The sequence below is a fragment of the Oncorhynchus keta genome, chromosome 10 (genome assembly GCF_023373465.1).
Source record: "Oncorhynchus keta strain PuntledgeMale-10-30-2019 chromosome 10, Oket_V2, whole genome shotgun sequence".
NCBI lineage: Eukaryota > Metazoa > Chordata > Actinopteri > Salmoniformes > Salmonidae > Oncorhynchus > Oncorhynchus keta.
In genome coordinates, this window is record NC_068430.1 from 76,392,136 (window position 1) to 76,412,503 (window position 20,368).

Sequence of the window (20,368 nt, forward strand, 5' to 3'; positions counted from 1 at the left end):
AGTGGTAGGGATTTTATTGACGTCGTTTCGCTTATTAATGTAAGCGTATATAAATGCTAAACTGGTTTATGGCTGCAATGTTAGCTTTGCCCAGCAGATGGCAACCTTCATCCATTAAATATATAACACCACCACGACAAACAAGACCAGAAATGAATTCACTGTAAAGTTTGTCAGTTTTGTATTGTATTTACTTTTATTGTTTAAAAAGCATCACATCAAGAACAAAAAAATGTAATACCATATTTTTGTTTTGTTGCAGTTTATTGTAACACCGAGAAAGTTCACACATTCCTAGGTACATCACATCCGGCCGTGATTGGGAGTCCCATAGGGCGGCGCACAATTGGCACAGCGTCGTCCAGGTTTGGCCGGCATTGTAAATAAGAATTCGTTTTTAACGGACTTGCCTAATTAAATAAAGGTTACATTAAAACAAACATTTTTTCCCCATAGTTTGGTAAATAACAACATTTGAGTACTAAAACTGAAATAACTTTTATTCGAAAATAAAAACGAATTCTCTGGACCCTGAAAGGAAATAGGTCAAGGGTGAGATAAAAATAGTTCCTCTCCTTGTATCTGAGCACAATAACACAGCGTACTGACTGAGTATCCCAAGTTAAACTTTTTACAGAAAGCACATAGTAATGCCCTTAAATATAGTCATGTTATTTTTGAACACCCCCATACCCGTAGATTAAATTACAGATTCGGTCGGTCGATCGGCTACGTGAAACTACAGTCAGAGATTAGTTTCAATATACAGTATACTTAGAGGCATGTTTTGTCGAATGATACATGAAAAACATGAACATCTATTAAGCATTCTTATGTACATTGAAACTTGGGATTTGTCATTTTCTAACTACAAAAAATATATATGTGATGAAGAGATCTGTTTTGGTAGTAGCTGTGATGAACTATCTACACCACAATAGCCTTTCCTTCTCGCTACAGCCTAAGAACTATGCTTTGGTCCAACTAATGAATGTAAGTTTGTTATAAGTCAGTTATATGACTGAATGTCGTCCCCCCCCACACACACACACTTATCCTGACTTCTCCCCCTCCACTTCCCCATCCATCCCTCCAACCACTCCCCCTTCCTCCATCCCCCTGGTCCTCCCCCTCCACGCCTCCTTCATTTTTCACTCCTTCCCGCTCCCTACCCTTCAACCCTCCAATGCCCCACCCCCCTCTACTCCCCCATCCTCACTGTCCTCCCTCAGTACTCCTGGTACCCCCCACCCCCCTCGCCGTTTATCCCCTGATAGGAGGACCCCCCCACAGGGGCTCCTTGTCCCAGATCGTCCCCCCCGGCCGTGAAGGAGGTGTAGGAGTCCCCGGCCGCCCCAGCATCCAGGCTGGGGTCTATGTAGTCCTGGGAGAAGAGAGCAGAGTCTGCCCCCAGCTGGTACCTCTGATAGCCGAAGAAGGACTGGGCCGCCTTGGGGAGGGAGGAGGTAGGTGAAGAGAGTGGTGTGGGAGGGCATAGTTGGGGTTGGGGGGTGAGATGAAGTGAAGAGGGAAGGAGGTGGGGAGGTAGAGGGGTGTAGGTTGGGGGTGAGATGAAGGGAAATGAGAGGGAGCTGGGGAGGTAGAGGGGTGTAGGTTGGGGGTGAGATGAAAGGAAGAGGGAAGGAGGTGGTGAGGTAGAGGGGTGTAGGTTGGGGGTGAGATAAAGGGAAGAGGGAAGGAGGTGGGGAGGTAGAGGGGTGTAGGTTGGGGGTGGGATGAGAGGGAGGTGGGGTGAAGAAGGTGCGGTGGGAGGGTTGAGGAGGGTGGGGATGGGGTAGGTGGAGAGAGATAGAGGTGTGTAGATTAGGTGGTGAGGTGGAGGTAAATAGAAGGGAGGAGGGTGAAGAAGGTGGAGGAGGCTAAGGGGTAAGGTAGAGAGGAGTGGGTAGGTTGGGAAGGGATGTTTTGAGGGGGTAGTTGAACGGTGGATGGGTATCGTAGAGGGTGGAGGTTTGGGGTGGATGGGGTGTGGTTAGGTAGATGTGTAAGAGATGATAAACAAATGCAGCATTTGTGGATTAGGTTTGAAGGAAGGAAAGAAAGTTGGAAAGAAGGAAAGAAAAAGTGAATTGAATTAGTTGTCTGGAAAGCTAGGTTAAATCTTTATTAGATTGCTTGTTTGTGTCCCAAATTGCACCCTTTTCCCTTTATAGCTCTGATCTGAAGTAGTGCACTACACAGGGAATAGGGCTCTGGTCTAAAGTAGTGCACTACATAGGGAATAGGGTGCCCTTTGAGACGCAAGCCTTGAGTCACTTAGGTCAGTTAGTTATCAAAGCAGTCGTTTAGCCATTCACATCTCACTCTTTTGGTTTGGTAAAAACAAACGATCATTCACACTCGTCAGATAAAAAAGACAAGAGCACAAGAAGATATGCAGTAAATGTGATAAACATTTATTTTCACTAAATGTGTATATTTATTGAATAGTTAAAGCATTTTAAAGGCTTTTGAGTTATAAAGACCCCAAACTAATTCGCCAACCTTTCACAAAATGGTGGAGGTAGCCTACCGTAGATGCCTGCCTACACTGTGTGTATCTGTGTGTTTGCGTGTGTGTGTGTGTGTCTGTGTGTGATACAGAGATATCACAGTCACAGCAGCGTGTGACGAGAAGCAATAAGGAGGTTAGCTGCAGAGGGATTGGAGATATAGGTTTCCTACTAGAACAACACATTATATTATATTAGTGGGATGGGGGGCTGGGGGTGAAAAGTTGTAATTGCAGACTGCAGTTTTAAAAGCAAAGGGAGCTGGAAGGTTATTAGAAGAACACAGATTATATTAGTGGGATGGGGGGCTGAGGGGTGAACAGCTTCTGGTATTCCTCTTGGAAGGACACACTCTTTAGCCTCTCCATGGAGAAGAGAGTCAGCCCACCCTAGAGGAGAGAGAGAGCAGGTAGGACTTAGGGATCAAAGGTCATGGCAGAGGTGCTGGTTGGTCCCGATGGCTCAGGGGCTTGAACATGGTGCTGGCAACAACAGTTTTGTGGGGTCCCTTCCCACATGGATCATGTACTAATAATATGTTTCAGTGTTGACAGTTTAATAAGTTGCTCTGGATAGAAGTGCCTGCTAAATGGCGAGGGTCCTATACTTAGATGTCTAGGCCCATTGAGGGTCCTATACTTAGATGTCTAGGCCCATTGAGGGTCCTATACTTAGATGTCTAGGCCCATTGAGGGTCCTATACTTAGATGTCTAGGCCCATTGAGGGTCCTATACTTAGATGTCTAGGCCCATTGAGGGTCCTATACTTAGATGTCTAGGCCCATTGAGGGTCCTATACTTAGATGTCTAGGCCCATTGAGGGTCCTATACTTAGATGTCTAGGCCCATTGAGGGTCCTATACTTAGATGTCTAGGCCCATTGAGGGTCCTATACTTAGATGTCTAGGCCCATTGAGGGTCCTATACTTAGATGTCTAGGCCCATTGAGGGTCCTATACTTAGATGTCTAGGCCCATTGAGGGTCCTATACTTAGATGTCTAGGCCCATTGAGGGTCCTATACTTAGATGTCTAGGCCCATTGAGGGTCCTATACTTAGATGTCTAGGCCCATTGAGGGTCCTATACTTAGATGTCTAGGCCCATTGAGGGTCCTATACTTAGATGTCTAGGCCCATTGAGGGTCCTATACTTAGATGTCTAGGCCCATTGAGGGTCCTATACTTAGATGTCTAGGCCCATTGAGGGTCCTATACTTAGATGTCTAGGCCCATTGAGGGTCCTATACTTAGATGTCTAGGCCCATTGAGGGTCCTATACTTAGATGTCTAGGCCCATTGAGGGTCCTATACTTAGATGTCTAGGCCCATTGAGGGTCCTATACTTAGATGTCTAGGCCCATTGAGGGTCCTATACTTAGATGTCTAGGCCCATTGAGGGTCCTATACTTAGATGTCTAGGCCCATTGAGGGTCCTATACTTAGATGTCTAGGCCCATTGAGGGTCCTATACTTAGATGTCTAGGCCCATTGAGGGTCCTATACTTAGATGTCTAGGCCCATTGAGGGTCCTATACTTAGATGTCTAGGCCCATTGAGGGTCCTATACTTAGATGTCTAGGCCCATTGAGGGTCCTATACTTAGATGTCTAGGCCCATTGAGGGTCCTATACTTAGATGTCTAGGCCCATTGAGGGTCCTATACTTAGATGTCTAGGCCCATTGAGGGTCCTATACTTAGATGTCTAGGCCCATTGAGGGTCCTATACTTAGATGTCTAGGCCCATTGAGGGTCCTATACTTAGATGTCTAGGCCCATTGAGGGTCCTATACTTAGATGTCTAGGCCCATTGAGGGTCCTATACTTAGATGTCTAGGCCCATTGAGGGTCCTATACTTAGATGTCTAGGCCCATTGAGGGTCCTATACTTAGATGTCTAGGCCCATTGAGGGTCCTATACTTATGTCTAGGCCCATTGAGGGTCCTATACTTAGATGTCTAGGCCCATTGAGGGTCCTATACTTAGATGTCTAGGCCCATTGAGGGTCCTATACTTAGATGTCTAGGCCCATTGAGGGTCCTATACTTAGATGTCTAGGCCCATTGAATACTTAGATGTCTAGGCCCATTGAGGGTATACTTAGATGTCTATTGAGGGTCCTATACTTAGATGTCTAGGCCCATTGAGGGTCCTATACTTAGATGTCTAGGCCCATTGAGGGTCCTATACTTAGATGTCTAGGCCCATTGAGGGTCCTATACTTAGATGTCTAGGCCCATTGAGGGTCCTAACTTAGATGTCTAGGCCCATTGAGGGTCCTATACTTAGATGTCTAGGCCCATTGAATATAGATGTCTAGGCCCATTGAGGGTCCTATACTTAGATGTCTAGGCCCATTGAGGGTATACTTAGATGTCTAGGCCCATTGAGGGTCCTATACTTAGATGTCTAGGCCCATTGAGGGTCCTATACTTAGATGTCTAGGCCCATTGAGGGTCCTATACTTAGATAGCCCATTGAGGGTTATAAAGGAGTAATCGAGTGTCCTATAATATAGAGAAGAAGATGTCTAGGGTGAATATAGGAAGAAGGTGATAGTGTTATTCTGAGTACATTTTAGTGAAGATACTGTTATAATGAAGACCCAGGTGAATATAGAGAAGAAGTGTGACCCAGGTGAATATAGAAGAAGGTGATAGTGTTATAAAGGAGTAAAGTGTACCGTACCCAGGTGAATATAGAGAAGAAGGTGATAGTGTTATAAAGGAGTAAAGTGTACCGTACCCAGGTGAATATAGAGAAGAAGGTGATAGTGTTATAAAGGAGTAAAGTGTACCGTACCCAGGTGAATATAGAGAAGAAGGTGATAGTGTTATAAAGGAGTAAAGTGTACCGTACCCAGGTGAATATAGAGAAGAAGGTGATAGTGTTATAAAGGAGTAAAGTGTACCGTACCCAGGTGAATATAGAGAAGAAGGTGATAGTGTTATAAAGGAGTAAAGTGTACCGTACCCAGGTGAATATAGAGAAGAAGGTGATAGTGTTATAAAGGAGTAAAGTGTACCGTACCCAGGTGAATATAGAGAAGAAGGTGATAGTGTTATAAAGGAGTAAAGTGTACCGTACCCAGGTGAATATAGAGAAGAAGGTGATAGTGTTATAAAGGAGTAAAGTGTACCGTACCCAGGTGAATATAGAGAAGAAGGTGATAGTGTTATAAAGGAGTAAAAGTGTACCGTACGTACCCAGGTGAATATAGAGAAGAAGGTGATAGTGTTATAAAGGAGTAAAGTGTACCGTACCCAGGTGAATATAGAGAAGAAGGTGATAGTGTTATAAAGGAGTAAAGTGTACCGTACCCAGGTGAATATAGAGAAGAAGGTGATAGTGTTATAAAGGAGTAAAGTGTACCGTACCCAGGTGAATATAGAGAAGAAGGTGATACCCAGGTGAATATAGAGAAGAAGGTGATAGTGTTATAAAGGAGTATAGTGAAGGTGATAGTGTATATAAAGGAGTATAAAAGTGTAGTGTACCGTACCCAGGTGAATATAGAGAAGAAGGTGATAGTGTTATAAAGGAGTAGTGTACCGTACCCAGGTGAATATAGAGAAGAAGGTGATAGTGTTATAAAGGAGTAAAGTGTACCATACCCAGGTGAATATAGAGAAGAAGGTGATAGTGTTATAAAGGAGTAAAGTGTACCGTACCCAGGTGAATATAGAGAAGAAGGTGATAGTGTTATAAAGGAGTAAAGTGTACCGTACCCAGGTGAATATAGAGAAGAAGGTGATAGTGTTATAAAGGAGTAAAGTGTACCGTACCCAGGTGAATATAGAGAAGAAGGTGATAGTGTTATAAAGGAGTAAAGTGTACCGTATCCAGGTGAATATAGAGAAGAAGGTGATAGTGTTATAAAGGAGTAAAGTGTACCGTACCCAGGTGAATATAGAGAAGAAGGTGATAGTGTTATAAAGGAGTAAAGTGTACCGTACCCAGGTGAATATGGAGAAGAAGGTGATAGTGTTATAAAGGAGTAAAGTGTACCGTATCCAGGTGAATATAGAGAAGAAGGTGATAGTGTTATAAAGGAGTAAAGTGTACCGTACCCAGGTGAATATAGAGAAGAAGATGATAGTGTTATAAAGGAGTAAAGTGTACCATACCCAGGTGAATATAGAGAAGAAGGCGAAGGTGATAGCAGCACGAGCAGCATCCCCTCCCTCCCTCAGGGGTTGTCCTCCTGCTTCGCCACCTGCCATTGGTTGGTCAGGAAACAGAACCCCACGAACCACATGAAGGACCAGAATGCTGCAGGGAGATTATATATATATATGTGTGTGAGAGTGTGAGAGAGAAAGCGAGAGAGAAAGGAGAGGGAGAGGGATGAAAAGGAGGGAGAGAGGGAGGAAAGGAAGGGAGAGGGGATGAAAGGAGGGAGAGAGAGAGCGAGAGAAGGGGAGGAGGATGGAAGGGAGAGAGAGGAAGAGAGGGAGAAGGATGAAAGGGAAAGAGGGAGGTAGAGGGACAGGGTGAGAGAGGGGAGGGAGGGATGAAAGGGAGAGAGGGAGAGGGAGGGATGAAAGGGAGAGAGGGAGAGGGATGAAAGGGAAAGAGGGAGGTAGAGGGACAGGGTGAGAGAGGGGAGGGAGGGATGAAAGGGAGAGAGGGAGAGGGAGAAGGATGAAAGGGAAAGAGGGAGGTAGAGGGACAGGGTGAGAGAGGGGAGGGAGGGATGAAAGGAGGATGAGGGAGCAGAAAGGAAGGAAAGGAGGGAGAAAACAGAAGTTAGAAAGGTCACATTGAATCTTACATGTTAGCTCACTAGAACTAAAGTAATGGATGTGTCTTTCTCTCCCTCTCCCATGACAGGAAGTGAGCAGCAACAATAGACAACCAGTAGTTGAAAACCACTGAAGATCGACCATTTTGTTTTCTGTTTTCTGTTATTGTTAAGCTCCTTCTCATTAAATGAGCAGGTGGGACACAGACATTACCCACCCTCTTCCACATCTCTCTTCTCCCTCTACACACATCTCTCCCCTCTCCCCATCCATCCTCTCCCTCTACACACATCTCTCCATCTCTTTACACACATCTCTCCATCTCTTTACACACCTCTCTCCATCTCTCTACACACCTCTCCCCTCTCTCCATCCTCTCCCTCTACACACATCTCTCCATCCTCTCCCTCTACATACATCTCTCCATCCTCTCCCTCTACACACATCTCTCCATCTCTCTACACACATCTCTCCATCCTCTCCCTCTACACACAATACTCCATCTCTCTACACACATCTCTCCATCCTCTCCCTCTACACACATCTCTCCATCCTCTCCCTCTACACACTTCTCTCCATCCTCTCCCTCTACACACTTCTCTCCATCCTCTCCCTCTACATACATCTCTCCCCTCTCTCCATCCTCTCCCTCCACACACATCCATCCCCTCTCTCCCCTCTTTCCATCCAACCTCTCGCTCATTTCCCTTTACTCCCTCTCCATACATCTCCTCCCTCTCTCTTCCTTGCTCCCCCTTTCCACTCACCTGAAACCCCTACGTCTGCCAGTACAACCTTCTTGCGGTCCTTGACAGAGCTGATCTGTGGGAAGTAGACATCCAGGGCCAGGAAGACCAGACAGCAGAGAAAGGCCAAGGTTCCCATGAACAGTCCATAGTTACATGCATTCTGGTTCCTGTCAATCAATCAATCAATCAATAACTGTATTGTCCCAATGGGGAAATGTGTAGGGCAACAACACAAGCAATAACAGCCATAACAGATGAGATGCACATATGGAATATCAAAGAGATCAGATAGAGTCATAAAAGAGGAGCAGTAACTACTACAGTGTGTGTGTGTGTGTGTGTGTGTGTGTGTGTGTGTGTGTGTGTGTGTGTGTGTGTGTGTGTGTGTGTGTGTGTGTCACCTGTTGAAAATACAGAACTCCTGGGCCTCGTCCGGTCGGTTCAAGTAACCCTCGTTGGCTATAGAACCAAAGATCACAATAGAGAAAAACTGTAAAGAGAGAAGGATAGGAGGGAGAGAGGGAAGATGGGAGGGAGAGATTAGGAAAGGGGAGGAGGGAAGGATCAGAAAGAAGTGTGTTGAGTGTCAGCCATACACACCAAGATAATAGTCTATTCCTACTATACACACACTAGCCCTAGGACCATGCCTCAGGACTACCTGGCCTGATGACTCCTTAATATCCCCAGTCCACCTGGCCGTGCTGCTGCTCCAGTTGCAACTGTTCTGCCTGCGGCTATGGAACCCTGACCTGTTCACCGGACGTGCTACCTGTCCCAGACCGGCTGTTTTCAACTCTCTAGAGACAGCAGGAGTGGTAGAGATACTCTTAATGATCGGCTATGAAAAGCCAACGGACATTTACTCCTGAGGTGCTGACCTGTTGCACCCTCTACAAACACTGTGATTATTATTATTTGACCCTACTGGTCATTTATGAACATTTGAACATCTTGGCCATGTTCTGTTATAATCTCCACCTGGCACAGCCAGAAGAGGACTGGCCACCCCTCATAGCCTGGTTCCTCTCTAGGTTCCTTCCTAGGTTCTGGCCTTTCTAGGGAGTTCTTCCTAGCCACCGTGCTTCTACATCTGCATTGCTTGCTGTTTGGGGTTCTAGGATGGGTTTATGTACATCACTTTGTGACATCAGCTGATGTACGAAGGGCTTTATAAATACATTTGATTGATATCTCTACTGAAACACACAGAGAATATTTCTACAGTACAAATACTGGCAGAATATACCTACAGTACTACAGTATAAACACTGACAGAATATACCTACAGTACTACACTACAGAATAAACACTGACAGAATATACCTACAGTACTTCACTACAGTATAAACACTGACAGAATATACCTACAGTACTACACTACAGTATAAACACTGGCAGAATATACCTACAGTACTACACTACAGTATAAACACTGGCAGAATATACCTACAGTACTACACTACAGTATAAACACTGACAGAATATACAGTCGTATGAAAACGTTTGGGCACCCCTCTGAGGCTGCATAATAATTTACTCTGTCGTCACAGAAAATGATCACAGTGGCATGCCATTCATTTTCTAATAAAAGCTGAGTACTGGGGTATTGTCCAGACAAAGAGTTTTAGTGTAGCAATATTAGGTTGTATGAAATTAAATCAGATGTGAAAAATAGGCTATGCAAAAATGTGGGCACCCTTGTCATTCTGTTGGTTTGAATACCTGTAACTACTTAGCACTGATTAATTGGAACACACAATTGGTTTGGTGAGCTCATTAAGCCTCGAACTTCATAGACAAGTGCATCCAATCATGAGAAAAGGTATTTAAGGCCAATTGCACGTTGTTGTTCTCTTTGACTCTCCTCTGAAGAGTGGCAACATGGGGGCCTCAAAACAACTCTCAAATGACCTGAAAACAAAGGTTGTTCAACATTATGGTTTAACATTATGGCTACAAAAAGCTATCGCAGAGATTTAAGCTGTCAAGTGTCCACTGTGAGGAACACAGTGAGGAAATGGAAGACCACAGGCACAGTTCTTGTTAAGGCCAGAAGTGGCAGGCCATGTAAAATATCAGAGAGGCAAAGGATGGTGAGAACGATCAAAAACAGGCCACAGACCACCTCCAAAGACCTACAACATCATCTTGCTGCAGATGGTGTCACTGTGCATCGTTCAACAATTCAGAGCACTTTGCACAAGGAGAAGCTGTATGGGAGAGGGATGCGGAAGATGCCTTTTCTGCCAACACGCCACAAACAGAGTCGCTTGAGGTATGCAAACGCACATTTGGACAAGCCAGCTTCATTTTGGAATAAGGTGCTGTGGACTGATGAAACAAAGACTGAGTTATTTGGTCATAAAAGGGATGTTATGAATGGCGGCAAAAGAGCACAGCGTTCCAAGAAAAACACTTGCTTCCCACAGTAACATTTGGTGGGGTTCCATCATGCTGTGGGGCTGTGGCCAGTGCCGGTACTGGGAATCTTGTTAAAGTTGAGAACGACTCAAAACACTGCTCAAAATCTACCCGGGCATTTATGCAGAGGAACAAGTACAATGTTCTGGAATGGCCATCCCAGTCCCCAGACCTGAATATCATTGAGAGTCTGTGGGATGATTTGAAGCGGGCTGTCCATGCTCGGCAACCATAAAACCTAACTGAACTGGAGATGTTTTGTAAGGAGGAATGGTCCAAAATACCTTCATCCAGAATCCAGACACTCATTAGAGGCTATGGGAAGCGTCTAGAGGCTGTTATTTTAGCAAAAGGTCCTATCTATCTATCTATCTATCTATCTATCTAAACCACTGAGAGAAAAGGTCCTATCTATCTATCTAAACCACTGAGAGAAAAGGTCCTATCTATCTATCTAAACCACTGAGAGAAAAGGTCCTATCTATCCATCTAAACCACTGGGAGAAAAGGTCCTATCTATCCATCTAAACCACTGGGAGAAAAGGTCCTATCTATCCAACTAAACCACTGAGAGAAAAGGTCCTATCTATCTATCTAAACCACTGAGAGAAAAGGTCCTATCTATCTAAACCACTGGGAGAAAAGGTCCTATCTATCTATCTAAACCACTGGGAGAAAAGGTCCTATCTATCTATCTAAACCACTGGGAGAAAAGGTCCTATCTATCTATCTAAACCACTGGGAGAAAAGGTCCTATCTATCCAACTAAACCACTGGGAGAAAAGGTCCTATCTATCATCTAAACCACTGGGAGAAAAGGTCCTATCTATCTATCTAAACCACTGGGAGAAAAGGTCCTATCTATCCAACTAAACCACTGGGAGAAAAGGTCCTATCTATCCAACTAAACCACTGGGAGAAAAGGTCCTATCTATCCATCTAAACCACTGGGAGAAAAGGTCCTATCTATCCATCTAAACCACTGGGAGAAAAGGTCCTATCTATCCAACTAAACCACTGGGAGAAAAGGTCCTATCTATCCAACTAAACCACTGGGAGAAAAGGTCCTATCTATCTATCTATCTATCTATCTATCTATCTATCTATCTATCTAAACCACTGGGAGAAAAGGTCCTATCTATCTATCTATCCAACTAAACCACTGGGAGAAAAGGTCCTATCTATCCAACTAAACCACTGAGAGAAAAGGTCCTATCTATCTATCTATCTAAACCACTGAGAGAAAAGGTCCTATCTATCCAACTAAACCACTGGGAGAAAAGGTCCTATCTATCCAACTAAACCACTGGGAGAAAAGGTCCTATCTATCTATCTATCTAAACCACTGAGAGAAAAGGTCCTATCTATCCAACTAAACCACTGGGAGAAAAGGTCCTATCTATCCATCTAAACCACTGGGAGAAAAGGTCCTATCTATCCATCTAAACCACTGGGAGAAAAGGTCCTATCTATCCAACTAAACCACTGAGAGAAAAGGTCCTATCTATCCAACTAAACCACTGGGAGAAAAGGTCCTATCTATCTATCTAAACCACTGGGAGAAAAGGTCCTATCTATCTATCTAAACCACTGGGAGAAAAGGTCTATCTATCTATCCAACTAAACCACTGGGAGAAAAGGTCCTATCTATCCAACTAAACCACTGAGAGAAAAGGTCCTATCTATCCAACTAAACCACTGGGAGAAAAGGTCCTATCTATCCAACTAAACCACTGAGAGAAAAGGTCCTATCTATCCAACTAAACCACTGAGAGAAAAGGTCCTATCTATCTATCTATCTATCTAAACCACTGGGAGAAAAGGTCCTATCTATCTATCTAAACCACTGGGAGAAAAGGTCCTATCTAACTATCTAAACCACTGGGAGAAAAGGTCCTATCTATCCAACTAAACCACTGAGAGAAAAGGTCCTATCTATCCAACTAAACCACTGAGAGAAAAAACCTAAACCACTGAGAGAAAAGGTCCTATCTATCCTAAACCACTGGGAGAGAAAAGGTCCTATCTACCTATCTATCTAAACCTGGGAGAAAACCACTCCAACTAAACCACTGAGAGAAAAGGTCCTATCTATCTATCTAAACCACTGGGAGAAAAGGTCCTATCTATCCAACTAAACCACTGAGAGAAAAGGTCCTATCTATCTATCTAAACCACTGGGAGAAAAGGTCCTATCTATCTATCTAAACCACTGGGAGAAAAGGTCCTATCTATCTATCTAAACCACTGAGAGAAAAGGTCCTATCTATCTATCTAAACCACTGGGAGAAAAGGTCCTATCTATCTATCTAAACCACTGGGAGAAAAGGTCCTATCTATCTATCTAAACCACTGGGAGAAAAGGTCCTATCTATCTATCTAAACCACTGAGAGAAAAGGTCTATCTCTATCTAAACCACTGAGAGAAAATAAACCACTGGGAGAAAATCCTATCTATCCATCTAAACCACTGGGAGAAAAGGTCCTATCTATCCAACTAAACCACTGAGAGAAAAGGTCCTATCTATCCAACTAAACCACTGAGAGAAAAGGTCCTATCCTATCTGGGAGAAAATCTATCCAACTAAACCACTGAGAGAAAAGGTCCTATCTATCCATCTAAACCACTGGGAGAAAAGGTCCTATCTATCTGGAGAAAAGGTCCTATCTATCTATCTAAACCACTGGGAGAAAACTATCTACTGAGAGAAAAGGTCCTATCTATCCAACTAAACCACTGGGAGAAAAGGTCCTATCTATCCAACTAAACCACTGGGAGAAAAGGTCCTATCTATCCAACTAAACCACTGAGAGAAAAGGTCCTATCTATCTATCTATCTATCTAAACCACTGGGAGAAAAGGTCCTATCTATCCAACTAAACCACTGAGAGAAAAGGTCTATCTATCTATCTAAACCACTGGGAGAAAAGGTCCTATCTATCTATCTATCTAAACCACTGGGAGAAAAGGTCCTATCTATCCAACTAAACCACTGAGAGAAAAGGTCCTATCTATCTATCTAAACCACTGGGAGAAAAGGTCCTATCTATCCAACTAAACCACTGAGAGAAAATGTCATATCTATCTAAACCACTGAGAGAAAATGTCATATCTAACTAAACCACTGAGAGAAAAGGTCCTATCTATCCAACTAAACCACTGAGAGAAAAGGTCCTATCTATCCAACTAAACCACTGAGAGAAAAGGTCCTATCTATCCACTAAACCACTGGGAGAAAAGGTCCTATCTATCCATCTAAACCACTGGGAGAAAAGGTCCTATCTATCCAACTAAACCACTGAGAGAAAAGGTCCTATCTATCCAACTAAACCACTGAGAGAAAAGGTCCTATCTATCCAACTAAACCACTGAGAGAAAAGGTCCTATCTATCCAACTAAACCACTGAGAGAAAAGGTCCTATCTATCCAACTAAACCACTGAGAGAAAAGGTCCTATCTATCCAACTAAACCACTGAGAGAAAAGGTCCTATCTACTAAACCACTGGGAGAAAAGGTCCTATCTATCCAACTAAACCACTGAGAGAAAAGGTCCTATCTATCTATAAACCACTGGGAGAAATCTATCTACTATCTCCTATCTCCTATCTATCCAACTAAACCACTGAGAGAAAAACTAAACCACTGGGAGAAAAGGTCTATCCATCTAAACCACTATCTATCTATCTATCTAAACCACTGGGAGAAAAGGTCCTATCTATCTATCTATCTAAACCACTGAGAAAAGTCCTATCTATCTATCTAAACCACTGGGAGAAAAGGTCCTATCTATCTATCTATCTAAACCACTGGGAGAAAAGTCCTATCTATCTATCTAAACCACTACCTATCTCCAACTAAACCACTGAGAGAAAATAAACCACTGGGAGAAAAGGTCTATCTATCTATCTAAACCACTGGGAGAAAAGGTCCTATCTATCTATCTAAACCACTGGGAGAAAAGGTCCTATCTATCTATCTAAACCACTGAGAGAAAAGGTCCTATCTAACTATCTAAACCACTGGGAGAAAAGGTCCTATATATCTATCTAAACCACTGAGAGAAAATGTCATATCTATCTAAACCACTGAGAGAAAATGTCATATCTATCTAAACCACTGAGAGAAAATGTCATATCTAACTAAACCACTGAGAGGAAAGGTCCTATCTATCTAAACCACTGAGAGAAAAGGTCCTATCTATCTAAACCACTGAGAGAAAATGTCATATCTAACTAAACCACTGAGAGGAAAGGTCCTATCTATCTAAACCACTGAGAGAAAAGGTCATATCTATCTAAACCACTGAGAGAAAAGGACCTATCTATCTCAACCACTGAGAGAAAAGGTGTCAATCTCCCCTTTCCTGTTCTGGGTGCCTTTATTTTCTTCTATCTTGAGCACTGGTCCCTCTTTAGCACTCATCTAATTGAAGTGATATGTGAAGAAAGAGATAGATAGAGAGGGATGGCTAGAGGGAGGGATGGATGCTACTGATCTCTCATCTCCCCTTGCTCCTCTTGAGAAAGGAAGCACACACACACACACACACCTCATTCCAATCCTTGTCTATCATTCTAATGTCAAAATAGACCAAACATACACACATGAAAGGCGTTCATGCATACCTTTTTGGTATTATTTTTGGTAGAATGGTTTCTGATGCCTTATTTGAATATTACACCTGCCATTGGAGCTGAAAGGAAGCATATCGTTCCACATGAAGACTCAAATCAGAGAGTGTGTGTGTGAGTGTATACACTGCTCAAAAAAATAAAGGGAACACTTAAACAACACAATGTAACTCCAAGTCAATCACACTTCTGTGAAATCAAACTGTCCACTTAGGAAGCAACACTGATTGACAATACATTTCACATGCTGTTGTGCAAATGGAATAGACAACAGGTTGAAATTATAGGCAATTAGCAAGACACCCCCAATAAAGGAGTGGTTCTGCAGCTGGTGACCACAGACCGCTTCTCAGTTCCTATGCTTCCTGGCTGATGTTTTGGTCACTTTTGAATGCTGGTGGTGCTTTCACTCTAGTGGTAGCATGAGACGGAGTCTACAACCCACACAAGTGGCTCAGGTAATGTGCAGCTCATCCAGGATGGCACATCAATGCGAGCTATGGCAAGAAGGTTTGCTGTGTCTGTCAGCGTAGTGTCCAGAGCATGGAGGCGCTACCAGGAGACAGGCCAGTACTTCAGGAGATGTGGAGGAGGCCGTAGGAGAGCAACAATCCAGCAGCAGGACCGCTACCTCCGCCTTTGTGCAAGGAGGAGCAGGAGGAGCACTGCCAGAGCCCTGCAAAATGACCTCCAGCAGGCCACAAATGTGCATGTGTCTGCTCAAACGGTCAGAAACAGACTCCATGAGGGTGGTATGATGGCCCGACGTCCACAGGTGGGGGTTGTGCTTACTACAGCCCAACACCGTGCAGGACGTTTGGCATTTGCCAGAGAACACCAAGATTGGAAAATTCGCCACTGGCGCCCTGTGCTCTTGACAGATGAAACCAGGTTCACACTGAGCACGTGACAGACGTGACAGGCTGGAGATGCCGTGGAGAACGTTCTGCTGCCCGTAACATCCTCCAGCATGACTGGTTTGGCGGTGGGTCAGTCATGGTGTGGGATGGCATTTCTTTGGGGGGCCGCACAGCCCTCCATGTGCTCGCCAGAGGTAGCCTGACTGCCATTAGGTGCCGAGATGAGCTCCTCAGACCCCTTGCGAGACCATATGCTGATGCGGTTGGCCCTGGGTTCCTCCTAATGCAAGACAATGCTAGACCTCATGTGGCTGGAGTGTGTCAGCAGTTCCTGCAAGAGGAAGGCATTGATGCTATGGACTGGCCCGCCCGTTCCCCAGACCTGAATCCAATTGAGCACATCTGGGACATCATGTCTCGCTCCATCCACCAACGCCACGTTGCACCACAGACTGTCCAGGAGTTGGCGGATGCTTTAGTCCAGGTCTGGGAGGAGATCCCTCAGGAGATCATCCACCACCTCATCAGGAGCATGCCCAGGCGTTTTAGGGAGGTCATACAGGCACGTGAAGGCCACACACACACTACTGAGCCTCATTTTGACTTGTTTTAAGGACATTACATCAAAGTTGGATCAGCCTGTAGTGTGGTTTTCCACTTTAATGTTGAGTGTGACTCCAAATCCAGACCTCCATGGGTTGATAAATTTGATTTCCATTGATAATTTGTGTGATTTTGTTGTCAGCACATTCAACTATGTAAAGAAAAAAGTATTTAATAAGAATATTTCATTCATTCAGATCTAGGATGTGTTATTTTAGTGTTCCCTTTATTTTTTGAGCAGTGTATATAGGGGAGTTCCCTTCATCTTAATTGGACCTTTTACTCTCTATATTTAAACCCCCTGTGTTTCCCCCAGTAAAACCCCCACAATGCTTTGGGAATCAACATCCCCCTTGGGACTTAGTGATCTCTTACACACACACACACACACACACACACACACACACACACACACACTTCAGATCAACAGGCAAATTAAATGGCATCCTATTCCCTATATAGTACACTACTTTTAATCATTGCCCTATGCTATTTAGGGAATAGGGTGCCATTTGGGACACACTTAGTAGCTGATTGGGTTAGAAAAGGTCTTGGGTCAGAATTGTATTTGGCATCACATGGAATGTTCTCTCTCCCTCCCTCCCTTTCTCTTTCCCTCCCTCCGTTCTCCTCTCGCTCTCTACCCCCTCTCTCTTTCTCTCTCCCTTTCTCCCTCTAGTAGGTAAATGTGTTTTCTCCAAGGCCCTGTCCTGTAGCCTTCTCATCTCAAGGCCCCAGGCCCAAATCAAAGCAGGCATTGTGCAGGCCACCACGTGGGGTCCTGATCTTGTGACAATCCGATGGGACATTTTGAAAGTAGGCATTAGATTTGCCAGAATCATTTATATTTGTGTGTGTGTGTGAGCCTGTGTGCGTATGTGTCTGCATTAGCATGCCTGCCTGTGTGTGTGACAGTGTGTGAGTGAGTATACAGTACCCTGACCTCTAGTCATTAAGCCTAATGTGGTTAGCAGTACCGTGTCAGAATGTGGGGCACATTGGTACTGACAGGCCCCCGAACATAGAATCCTGATTCCTACCCATTCAAGAGGTTCCAAGCCCCTTCTAGAGATTATATTTCTACACTGTTGCCTTCACTACCAAAGCCTCCACTACTGAACATATAGGTACTATACTGCTGATATACAGGTGTAGTCCAAATGACTTTACAGGAGGAGAGAGAAAGAAAACAAGAGAGAACAAGAAAGAAAGATGTTAGATGAGAGCTGTCCCTTTCTCTCCCTCCCTCCCTCCCTCCCTCCCTCCCTCCCTTTCTCTCTCTGCTACCTATGTGTGATTCTGTAACGTTATTGCTACTTAACCTGTATATACTGTAACTCAACACCAGCCAGAGAGGTGGAGAGGGAGAGGTAGAGACAGACAGAATAAGGAGAGAGAGAGAGCGTGATAGATAGAGAATAAGATGAAAGAGAATAAAGGAAGAGAGATTCAAGAGAAAGAATAAGAAATAGGGAAAACATGAAAACAACAGACACCTTTATATGTTTAGTCCTAATTGCTGCTGTTACCATAGGTACAGTAACCAAGGTGTTTCTCTGAGGTCACGCCTGGAGGCGGAGCTGCAAATGTCTACACAGGAAATTATTATCATCCACGAAGTGAAAACAGGAAGTGACACAGTTGTACTAATGTTGAATGTGAAAAATGTGTGCGCGTACACGTAAAAACACACACACACACACTTCCCTTCCCACAACATGCCATCTCTAATCAGAGTCTATTCATTGAGTTGCGACCTCAACACTGTTATGCCATAGAAATACAATCTACCACCCATTATACCATAATTTCCTTGAATGGTAAGGTCCCTTCTATAGATTATATTTCTATGGTTATCCATCACATAAACTACAGGGAGTGGATGAGTTATGTTATTTCTGTTCTGTAGCATTGGTACGAAATGGATGAGTAGACTACATGACATTGAGTCTCTCTCGGTCTGTCTGTCGATCTGTCTTTCTGCCCATCTGTCTCTGTCTGTCGCTCTCCTCGTCTGTCTGTCTCTCAGTCCGTCCGTCTGTTCCTAAAGGGGTATTTATTATCAGTGAAACTTCTTATTCTGTCATTGTTGTGGTCTATAGGTGACCATTCAATGGTATGTATAACCCTCTGAAAACACACCCACACCCCCCTGTGAAGGCTGCTACGCCAGACAGTTTATTGCTTGTACTATAGGCCCACTGGATCACTATAAATAAACAATATGTAGACTATATGTAGACTATATGTGGACTAGTTGCAAGTTAATTTAGTAAGGAATAGAAAGGCATGAATCTTTGGTACTTTTTTACCCCAATTGGTAGTTACAGTCTTGTCCCATCGCTGCAACTCCCGTATGGACCCAGGAGAGCTATGCGTCCTCCGAAACACGACCCTTACAAGCCACATTGCTAACTTAACCCGCACCAATGTGTCAGAGGAAACAGCTGGTGACCGAAGTCAGCTTGCAGGCACCAAGCCTGCCACAAGGAGTCGCTAGAGCACGATCCAACAAGGAAATCCTGTCCAGCCAAACCCTCCCCTAACCCAGAGGACACTCTGCCAATTGTGCGCCGCCTCATGGGTCTCCCGGTCACGGCTGGCTGGGACAAAGCCTGGGATCGAACCCAGGGCTGTAGTGATGTCTCAAGCACTGGGATGCAGTGCCTTAGACTGCTGAGCCACTGGAGAGGCCCAGGCATGTATTCTTTATGCATAGCCAAAATAGTTAATTTCTCAAATTCTTATGAATAACAAAAACGAATTGTAGTTGATTTACAGTTGTCACCCTATTTCCCAGGTCAAAAGTAGTGCACTGTATAGATAATTGGGTGCCAATTGGGACGCTCCCTCGGATTTAACAGACTACAACAAAACACGTGGGCACCATGCTTATGGCTGCATTTCTCTAGGTTCAATAGCTACAACCGCTTCAAAATCGTAGGCCACCTGCGTCAGGTCGTGCGCCGTGTTGCTTGCATCCCCAAAACATTGACCATGTTTCAGGTTCCAACTAGACTACAACATATTTGGACAGTGTTGCTAACACGACAGGTCTGTTATGCTTAAAGTACACATGCACGCACTGTGGTAAAGTGAGAATTGAGAAACGGGAGGCAGCCAGAGAGAGGCGCACATTTTGAGTCAAACACACATACATAACAAACGACCGTCGTTCGGGACCGCCGCCGTTATTTGCCTGAAATGAGCAGCACGGAGCTACTGTAACGGTATAGGCGATATAACTGTAACGGTACTCACCCAAGAGAGGATCCGGAGGATGGTGTGTGGCTGCTGGAAGAACGTTATAGGGTTGAAAGCACCTCCAGCCTTCCCAGCTCCATATGCCATGCCCTCCATTTTCGGACTCCGGACGGTGTGCGTGCGTGTGTGTGTGTGTTATCTCCCTTCCCGTCACTCAGGGAACACAGAGAGTTATTCTAACCGATTTTTACGCAATATTCCTCAAATCATATGTCCCCGTATTGACCCTATCTCTCTCACTTTCTCAATCGCCAACTCCCTCTTCAGTCTATTTGGTCCTATCTCAAATCCCCGCTTCGTGTCTGTTGCTGTCTATCTGCCTGTGTTGTGATTCTCTCTCTCTCGCTCAATTCAATTCAAGGGCTTTATTGGAGTGCCATAAACTAAAGTGAAATACACAATAAAAATGAACTGTAAACATTACACTCACAGAAGTTCCAAAAGAATAAAGACATTTCAAATATAATTTTATGTGTATACGTATACAGTGTTGTAAAGATGTGCAAATAGTTAAAGTACAAAAGGGGAAATAAATCAACAAATATGGGTTGTATTTACAATGTGTTCGTTCTTCATTG

At 44.1% G+C, this 20,368-nt stretch overlaps 1 protein-coding gene and 2 long non-coding RNA genes across 6 annotated transcripts; 1 reads left to right on the plus strand and 2 right to left on the minus strand.

Annotated features, from left to right (window-relative positions):
* Positions 1-1,228: 1,228 nt before the first annotated feature.
* On the minus strand, positions 1,229-20,147 carry LOC127931937 (synaptogyrin-1-like). Its single transcript, XM_052526089.1, is given in 6 exon segments — positions 1,229-1,450; positions 6,640-6,704; positions 6,707-6,784; positions 8,025-8,173; positions 8,408-8,496; positions 19,788-20,147. Coding segments are annotated over 6 exon segments (702 nt in total). The 5' UTR covers positions 19,887-20,147.
* LOC127932390 (uncharacterized) lies at positions 2,395-6,136 on the minus strand. Its single transcript, XR_008145101.1, has 2 exons — positions 6,070-6,136; positions 2,395-2,902 (listed from the first exon to the last, which is right to left on the minus strand). It is a non-coding gene; the product is annotated as an uncharacterized LOC127932390 (long non-coding RNA).
* Positions 5,520-6,633, plus strand: LOC127932389 (uncharacterized). Of its 4 annotated transcripts, XR_008145098.1 has the most exons (5): positions 5,549-5,660; positions 5,723-5,893; positions 6,131-6,301; positions 6,359-6,472; positions 6,530-6,621. It is a non-coding gene; the product is annotated as an uncharacterized LOC127932389 (long non-coding RNA). The 4 variants fall into 4 exon arrangements; XR_008145099.1 differs by having other exon boundaries at positions 5,520-5,603; positions 6,359-6,576; XR_008145097.1 differs by having other exon boundaries at positions 5,534-5,660; positions 6,359-6,576.
* Positions 20,148-20,368: the final 221 nt, after the last annotated feature.